Raw genomic sequence first — 10,883 nt, forward strand, 5'->3', positions numbered from 1 at the left:
AAATATATGTTCATGTATGTGATGATGCTGATGTATCGATAATGGTCAATGTACATCGAAGTTGCAAGGAGAATGTTGTTGTCATGAACGCTGAGATGAATCGAGACATATTATTTGGCATACAAGCTAACGATGTCCATATAAGGTAATTTACACTTTTGATATAGTTTCGTACTTTTAACATTATCACTTTCTTAACTCTTGTACAATTTTCTATGCAGTAATCCGTATATCCCCTCTAGTGATGATCATGTTTCTCATTCACAAAATCCATCGTATTCACAAAATATGTCGCGGGAAGTTAAGAGCTCTAATATGATTCCTATTGCATGGCACAATGCTATTAGAAGTGTTGGTCAAGAATTTGATGATATTGAACATTGTCGGCGGAGTTTAAGTAATTACTCTATTGCACGAGGATTTAACTTTGAATTTGTAAAAAATGAACGCAAAAGGGTGACAGCAAAATGCAAGGCCGCAAACTGCGAATGGATGGTTCATTGCACCCGTCGTAGAGATAATGATCGATTCTATGTGAAAAAAATATATAGTTCTCATAGTTGCTTGGGAGGAGGCATAGGAAAGGAAGGATATCAACGGGCATCTCGTAAGTGGAATGCTAATCAGCTCAAGACCATATTGAAGGAACAATCCACTTATCGCCCAATTAATTTTCAAAAGAAGCTTAAAATGGAATTTGGTTTGGACATCCCTTATCATAGAATTTGGTGGGGAAAAAAGCTAGCTCAACGTGAGTTGTATGGTGATACTAAATTTTCATATGACCAACTCCGATGGTATAAGAATAAAGTTATAGAAACTAATCCAGGATCAATTGTTCACCTAGAGCATGAGGATGGAAGATTTACACGAGTATTTGTGTCTTATTATGCTTGTTGGAAAGGGTTTATGGAGGGATGTAGACCAATATTGTTCTTGGATGGTACACATCTTTTTGATAGGTATGGTAGAGTTCAATCTAATCAAAAGCTGTATTAATGTACTACTTCATATATTTTATACTTTGTTTCATAATTGTTCTTTTCTTTTATAGGTATAAAGGAACCTTACTTGCCGCAACTGCTCTAAATGGAGATGGTGGTATGTTTCCCGTAGCAATTTGCATATGCGGGACGGAAAATGAGAGTAATTGGGAATGGTTTTTGGAATGCATTCGGGACATCCTCTTCAATGATGAAGATCCATATACTCCAGATGATGAACTGGTGTTAATCTCTGATAGGGACAAAGGACTTCAGAATTCCGTGAAGAAATGCTTTCCATGGTCACATCACTCTTATTGTATTCGCTTATTGTATTCGTCATCTTTTGGCTAATTTTAAGAATAACTTATCGAAAAAAGGCATTACACCACCTTTACGAGATGAATGTGTGCAAATTATGAAGAGGGCCGCTTATGCATACACTTCTCGTTCCTATAACAATGAATGTAACGAGCTACGGCATAAATCAGAGATCGCCTATTGTGAAATGTTGAGGATGAGTCCAGAAAATTGGGCTAATTGTTATTTTCCTGGGAAGAGGTAAAATTTTATTTTTTTTTTTAAATTTTAAATGCAAACCTTCAAGATATATGTACCTGCTATACTTACTATTTATTGACATGCATGTAGATATGGATGGTTGACATCAAACGTAGCGGAGTCATTCAATGCTTGGATCAAAGAAGCTCGTTATTTGCCAATTACCCAAACAATTAATAACATTCGCAAGAAAATAATGAGGATGAGTTTTGAAAGGCGGGAGGCATCCCACAAGTGGACCACAACATTTGTTCCCACTGTGGAAGAGCACCTTATTCAGATTAATGAGCAATCACGTTGTCTTTCTGCAATTCCTTCTACTACCGGAAGGTACGAGGTGTATGATTTGCCCACCGTTGAAGTAGATTTGAATGAACGCACATGCACTTGTCATGAATGGCAAGTAGTCGGGCTACCTTGCAAACATGCGGCGACGGTTATTCGGCAGAATATGGACACCCTTTACTCCTATATTTCCCACTACTTTAGTGTGGAGACATACCGTAAATGCTACTCCTTTCCGATATACCCAATTCCTGATGATGACAAGCCATATATAGATGACGAAAATATGGTGATTCGGCCACCGAAAACTTCAATTCTTCGTGGAAGACCAAGGACGAAGCGCATTCCTTCGGGATTGAATCCGGGCAAAGAGTTAAGATGTAGTAGATGTCAACAATATGGGCACAACCGTAGAACATGTAGACAGCCTATTGCAGACTAGATATGGTCTACACAATACTTTTGGTTAGAAGATATGCTGTACTTTTGGATAGATATGCTATACTTTTGGATAGAAGATACGCTATACTTTTGGACAGAAAACATGCTATACTTTTGACGTGTAAGACAAGATATACTTTTGGATGTAAGACATGCTACACTTTTGGATGAATGAAAGACATGCTATACTTTTGTCATAATTTTGTATGTATCCTATGTGTTTGTAATCAATGGAAGACATGCTATACTTTTCCATATAACGTGCTATACTTACGATTAACATGTTGTACTCTCAGGTTAATGTGCTATACCTACAGGTTAACATGCTATACTTACAGGTTAACGAGCTATACTTACAGGTTAACGTGCTATACTTACTGGTTAACGTGCTATACTTACAGGTTAACGTGCTATACTTACGACATAACGTGCTATACTTACTAGTTAACGTGCTATACTTACAGGTTAATGTGCTATACTTACGATGTAACGTGCTATACTTACAGTTTAACGTGCTATACTTACGATGTAACGTGCTATACTTATAATGTAACGTGCTATACTTACAGGTTAACGTGCTATACTTACAGGTTAACGTGCTATACTTACAGGTTAACATGCTATACTTACAATGTATCCTATGTGTTTGTTATCAATGAAAACATGCTATACTTTTGTCATGATTTTGTATGTATCCTATGTGTTTGTTATCAATGAAAGACATGCTATACTTTTGGTCTTTTTACTTTTTGTCATAATTTTGTATGTATCCTATGTCAATGAAAGACATGCGATACTTACTCCTTAACATGATATACTCTTAATATAACAATCTAATCTCAATTACAATCTAATCTCTCTTCATTAAACTCGTAAATAGGGTCGCAAAGTGGTAAATAACAAAAGTGTATAGCACGTTAAATAACCAAGCCCAACCCAAATAGGAAAAACGCATAAATAGCATAACTGATGAGCATAACTGATGAGTCGACTCATAAAATTATGAGTCGACTCATTAAATGATGAGTCGACTCATTACATTATGAGTCGACTGGTCAGAGCCAAAATGCGAACTAGGCTTGGTTTTATGAGTCGACTCATGACAGGCAAAGGTCGACTCAACCTGATGAGTCGACTTATGTATATGTATGAGTCGACTCACTGCCCGAAATCTGGATACTTTGACGTGCATTTTCCCCTGTACTGTTTGACACCTCTATTATTCTCATGATATCATAAGAATCATCTACCCTCAAGCTCCCATAAGGATCGCTAAGTTCTCCGAAGAGAAGATTATCAGCTATACTTTTGGATTAACGTGCTATACTTAACGTGCTATACTTACACGATAATGTGCTATACTTACAGATTAACGTTCTATACTTACAATATAACATCCTATACTTTCGGATTAACGTGCTATACTCTCAATATAACGTGCTATACTTTCGGATTAACGTGCTATACTTTCGGATTAACATGCTATACTTACAGGTTAACGTGCTATACTTACATATTAACGTGCTATACTTACAGATTAACGTGCTATACTTTCATATTAACGTGCTATACTTACAGATTAACGTGCTATACTTTCATATTAACGTGCTATACTTACAGATTAACGTGCTATACTTTCATATTAACGTGCTATACTTACAGATTAACGTGCTATACTTACAGGTTAACATGCTATACTTACAGGTTAACGTGCTATACTTTCGAATTTACGTGCTATACTTACAGATTAACGTGCTATACTTTCATATTAACGTGCTATACTTTCGAATTTACGTGCTATACTTTCATATTAACGTGCTATACTTTCATATTAACGTGCTATACTTACAGATTAACGTGCTATACTTTCGATATATCGTGCTATACGTACTCCTTAACGTGCTATACTCTTAATATAACGTGCTATACTTTCGATATAACGTGCTATACTTTTGGATTAACGTGCTATACTCTCAATATAACGTGCTATACTTTCGGATTAACATGCTATACTTACAGGTTAACGTGCTATACTTTCATATTAACGTGCTATACTTACAGGTTAACGTGCTATACTTACAGGTTAACGTGCTATACTTACAGATTAACATGCTATACTTACAAATTAACGTGCTATACTTACAGGTTAACGTGCTATACTTACAGATTAACGTGCTATACTTTCATATTAACGTGCTATACTTACAGATTAACGTGCTATACTTTCGATAAAACGTGCTATACTTACTCCTTAATTTGATATACTCTTAATATAATGTGCTATACTTACCGATCTACATGCTATACTCTCAATATAACGTGCTATACTTTCAAATTAACGTGCTATACTTTCATATTAACGTGCTATACTTACAGGTTAACATGCTATACTTACAGGTTAATGTGCCATACTTTCGGATTTACGTAATATACTTTCATATTAATGTGCTATACTTTCATATTAACGTGCTATACTTACATATTAACGTGCTATACTTACAGGTTAACGTGCTATACTTATATATTAACGTGCTATACTTTCATATTAACGACATGCTATACTTACAGGTTAACGTGCTATACTTTCGGATTTACGTAATATACTTTCATATTAATGTGCTATACTTACAGGTTAACGTGCTATACTTACATATTAACGTGCTATACTTACAGATTAACGTGCTATACTTACAGGTTAACGTGCTATACTTACAGATTAACGTGCTATACTTACAGATTAACTTACTATACTTTCATATTAACGTGCTATACTTACAGGTTAACGTGCTATACTTATATATTAACGTGCTATACTTTCATATTAACGTGCTATACTTACAGATTAACATGCTATACTTTCATATTAACGTGCTATACTTACAGATTAACGTGCTATACTTTCATATTAACGTGCTATACTTACAGGTTAACGTGCTATACTTACATATTAACGTGCTGTACTTACAGGTTAACATGCTATACTTATAGGTTAACGTGCTATACTTACAGATTAACATGCTATACTTTCATATTAACGTGCTATACTTACAGATTAACGTGCTATACTTTCGATATATAGTGCTATACGTACTCCTTAACGTGCTATACTCTCAATATAACGTGCTATACTTTCATATTAACGTGCTATACTTTCATATTAACGTGCTATACTTACAGGTTAACATGATATACTTACAGGTTAACGTGCTATACTTTTGGATTTACGTGCTATACTTACATATTAACGTGCTATACTCTCATATTAACGTGCTATACTTACAGATTAACGTGCTATACTTTCATATTAACATGCTATACTTACAGATTGACGTGCTATACTTTCATATTAACGTGCTATACTTACAGGTTAACGTGCTATACTTACATATTAACGTACTATACTTACAGATTAACGTGCTATACTTACAGATTAACGTGCTATACTTACAGGTTAACGTGCTATACCTACAGGTTAACGTGCTATACCTACAGGTTAACGTGCAATACTTACAGATTAACGTGCTATACTTTCATATTAACGTGCTATACTTACAGATTAACGTGCTATACTTTCGATATAACGTGCTATACTTACTCCTTAATGTGATATACTCTTAATATAATGTGCTATACTTACCGATCTACGTGCTATACTCTCAATATAACGTGCTATACTTTCATATTAACGTGCTATACTTTCATATTAACGTGCTATACTTACAAGTTAACATGCTATACTTACAGGTTAACGTGCTATACTTTCGGATTTACGTAATATACTTTCATAATAACGTGCTATACTTTCATATTAACGTGCTATACTTACATATTAACGTGCTATACTTACAGGTTAACGTGCTATACTTACATATTAAAGTGCTATACTTACAGATTAACGTGCTATACTTTCGATATATCGTGCTATACGTACTCCTTAACGTGCTATACTCTCAATATAACGTGCTATACTTTCGGATTAACATGCTATACTTACAGGTTAACGTGCTATACTTACAGGTTAACGTGCTATACTTACAGATTAACGTGCTATACTTTCATATTAACGTGCTATACTTTCAGATTAACGTGCTATACTTTCAGATTAACGTGCTATACTTTCATATTAACGTTCTATACTTACATATTAACGTGCTATACTTTCATATTAACGTCCTATACTTACAGATTAACGTGCTATACTTTCATATTAACGTGCTATACTTACAGATTAACGTGCTATACTTTCGATATATAGTGCTATACGTACTCCTTAACGTGCTATACTCTCAATATAACGTGCTATACTTTCATATTAACGTGCTATACTTTCATATTAACGTGCTATACTTACAGATTAACGTGCTATACTTTCGATATATCGTGTTATACGTACTCCTTAATGTGCTATACTCTTAATATAACGTGCTATACTTTCGATATAACGTGCTATACTTTCGATATAACGTGTTATACTTTCGGATTAACGTGCTATACTTACCGATCTACGTGCTATACTCTCAATATTAACGTGCTATACTTACAGATTAACGTGCTATACTTTAATATTAACGTGCTATACTTACAGGTTAACGTGCTATACTTACAGATTAACGTGCTATACTTTAATATTAACGTGCTATACTTACAGGTTAACGTGCTATACTTACAGATTAACGTGCTATACTTTCATATTAACGTGCTATACTTTCATATTAACGTGCTATACTTTCATATTAACGTGCTATACTTTCATATTAACGTGCTATACTTTCATATTAACGTGCTATACTTACAGATTAACGTGCTATACTTTCATATTAACGTGCTATACTTACAGATTAACGTGCTATACTTTCATATTAACGTGCTATACTTACAGATTAATGTGCTATATTTTCGATATAACGTGCTATACTTACTCCTTAATGTGATATACTCTTAATATAATGTGCTATACTTACGTGCTATACTTTCGGATTTACGTAATATACTTTCATATTAACGTGCTATACTTTCATATTAACGTGCTATACTTACATATTAACGTGCTATACTTACAGGTTAACGTGCTATACTTACATATTAACGTGCTATACTTACAGATTAACGTGCTATACTTACAGGTTAGCGTGCTATACTTACCGATCTACGTGCTATACTCTCAATATAACGTGCTATACTTTCGGATTAACGTGCTATACTCTCAATATAACGTGCTATACTTTCGGATTAACGTGCTATACTCTCAATATAACGTGCTATACTTTCGGATTAACATGCTATACTTACAGGTTAACGTGCTATACTTACAGATTAACGTGCTATACTTTCGATATACCGTGCTATACGTACTCCTTAACTATACTCTTTATATAACGTGCTATACTTTCGATATAACGTGCTATACTTTCGGATTTACGTGCTATACTTTCATATTAACGTGCTATACTTATAGATTAACGTGCTATACTTATAGGTTAACGTGCTATACTTACAGATTAACGTGCTATACTTTAATATTAACGTGCTATACTTACAGGTTAACGTGCTATACTTACATATTAACGTGCTATACTTACAGATTAACGTGCTATACTTACAGGTTAACGTGCTATACTTACCGATCTACGTGCTATACTCTTAATATAACGTGCTATACTTTCATATTAATGTGCTATACTTACAGGTTAACATGCTATACTTACAGGTTAACGTGCTATACTTTCGGATTTACGTAATATACTTTCATATTAACGTGCTATACTTTCATATTAACGTGCTATACTTACAGTTAACGTGCTATACTTTAGGATTTACGTGCTATACTTACAGGTTAACGTGCTATACTTACAGGTTAACGTGCTATACTGACAGGTTAACGTGCTATACTTATGATGTAACGTGCTATACTTACAGGTTAACGTGCTATACTGACAGGTTAACGTGCTATACTTATGATGTAACGTGCTATACTTACAGGTTAACGTGCTATACTGACAGGTTAACGTGCTATACTTATGATGTAACGTGCTATACTTACAGGTTAACGTGCTATACTGACAGGTTAACGTGCTATACTTATGATGTAACGTGCTATACTTACAGGTTAACGTGCTATACTTACAGATTAACGTGCTATACTTACAGGTTAACGTGCTATACTTTCGGATTTACGTAATATACTTTCATATTAACGTGCTATACTTTCATATTAACGTGCTATACTTACAGATTAACGTGCTATACTTTAATATTAACGTGCTATACTTACAGGTTAACGTGCTATACTTACATATTAACGTGCTATACTTACAGCTTAATTTCTCAATAAATTATTTGTTTTTTGTTGTTGTTTGTTGCTATTTTTTTGTTTAAAATTTTTATAAAATATTTAAGCTTATTTAATCTTGTGACCTACATTGTGAGTCGGCGACCTACATTGTGAGTCGGCTCGAGGTCGACTCACAATGTGTAGTCCCGACCCGTTTGTCTACCTGTATCCTGACCCTACACTCATCATTTTGACCAAATCTTGACCGTTAATCCCATATCAAAAGCCCTAGTTCATCTTCTTCTTTAATCCTCTTTCCTTCTTTTCTTTCCTCCAGTCGTTCCTTCACTACAGTCGACCCTCATCTCCAGCCGACTCATCATCACCGGTCGACTCGTCCTCTCTTGCAGTCATCGTCTGCACTCAGTCTTCCTCGGCTTGGTATAACCCCTTCCTTCTCTCATTTCTTTTTCTAGGGTTTCATTTTAATCCATGGCTAGTACCTCTAGCAAACGCCCTAGAACTTCCAAAGGTAAAGCCCCTCTTTCTCGTGATCGTGCATCGTCTCCTCCAGAGCAAAGCAATGCCCATTACGAACAATATCTAAATAGCCCTGCTTTAATTGAAAAATATCATGCTCTTTGTCAATTAAAAATGTTCCCCGGTAGATATGTTAAATTCGATGACTTCAGTCATTTTTCTCTGGAACAATTTTTCTCTGCTGCTAAACTCACCGATCTACTCTCAAGTAAGCACTCCGAGGAACTTTATCCCCCACTTGTGCGTATATTTTACGCAAATCTTGTGACATTTTGTCCTGAGAATAGACCACATTTTATTAATTCTTGTGTCAAACATCGCCATATTCGTTTCACAGCTAACCGTCTAGCTGAAATCATTGGCATTCCTCGTGGCGACACCTTTCTTGATGATGTTTCATATGATAATCCCAGTGTCGAAACCCTTATGACTCTTCCTGGCGAAAGCCTCCCATTACATGCAAAAAATGTATCTGATTTGGCTACCATTGTTGGACGTATCATTTCCTATAACTTGATTCCAAAATCTGGGGGGTATAGCCACTATTCCCAAGATCTCACTAGGGCAATCTATGCCATTCTGGGTAATGTTGATGTTAAATGGGGAAATGTTATATTCGATATCATTGCTTCTGGTCCATCCACTTTCATTCCTTTTGGCGGTCTCCTTACCAAAATCTTTAAACACTTCAATGTTGACCTCGACGATGAGACACCTCTTCAAATCCGACCTCTCTTTGATGTTACTGCTCTTAATCGGATGAGAATTCCTGCCAGCTTAATGGCAATGCATGATCATCCTGTTCGTAGACCCTCTCCTGAATCTCCCATTCATGAACCTCCTTATGAGCACTATCATTCCTCCCCAGATTCATCTGTACCAAGCCATATAGAAGATCTTTGCACTCAGATGACTGAATATCACTATAGTGACCAAGTGAGATTTCAGAGGATTGAAGACAGTGAACATGATCTTAGCATGCGACTTGAAGAGGTTGAAAGGACCCAAGTAGAACTAAAGAAAGAGATAGCCTCCCTGAGGAGTGAAAGAGAAGTTGACATGACCTCCATTCACACGAGATTTGATGAGATTATAAACCTTTTGCAACCCCATCCTTCCTCGGGTCCAGGATCGTCAAACGCTTGAAGCTCTTCTTGAATTCCTGTTGAACAAAATGATATTTTGGTTTATGATAAGTTGGCAAACTTTTATTTTGGCATGTAATATTCTAACTTGCACTTGTTTTGCTTCATGTTGGACATGGTTTGAAAACATGTGTTGAACTTGGTATGTAATAGACTAGTAAGTCTGGCTCTGTTGAATTTATGTGTTTTCACATTTGATGGTGAGCCTATATCTTATATGATGATCATATGCTCTATCATGTTTGTGTTCCATAAGAATATCCTCATTCATGCCTCTTTTCTGATAGGGGGAGCGTAGCTCCTATTTGTTTACTTTGTTTTTCTAATCTATTTGGTAAAACGATGATCTTTTACAAATGTCAAATGTACTTTCCAAAATTTCTTCACAAATATGTTTAATATCATGTTTACCAACTATTTCTAAAGTTTTACCTTTTTAGAGAATTTTTTTAACAGGTTCTTAGATGAAAACTATGTACAAGAGTCGACTCATGATCAGTATTGAGTCGACTCACAAATTGATGCGTAGTTTACATTTTGTTTCTGCTGAGTCGACTCATCACAGTCATGAGTCGACCTATCAGGTTGAGTCGACTCATGACTGTCATAAGTCGACTCACAAAGTGTGCTGGAATATGTGTTTTGTTTCTGCTGAGT

The 10,883-nt window shown here is 35.3% G+C and overlaps 1 protein-coding gene across 1 annotated transcript; it reads left to right on the plus strand.

The window, feature by feature from the left end:
- On the plus strand, positions 316-2,271 carry LOC109821129. The gene is made up of 3 exons (XM_020387323.1): positions 316-962; positions 1,055-1,315; positions 1,635-2,271. Exons 1-3 carry the CDS (start codon positions 316-318, stop codon positions 2,269-2,271), a joined length of 1,545 nt encoding a protein of 514 aa, XP_020242912.1.

The sequence above is a fragment of the Asparagus officinalis genome, chromosome 8 (assembly GCF_001876935.1).
Source record: "Asparagus officinalis chromosome 8, Aspof.V1, whole genome shotgun sequence".
Lineage (NCBI taxonomy): Eukaryota > Viridiplantae > Streptophyta > Magnoliopsida > Asparagales > Asparagaceae > Asparagus > Asparagus officinalis.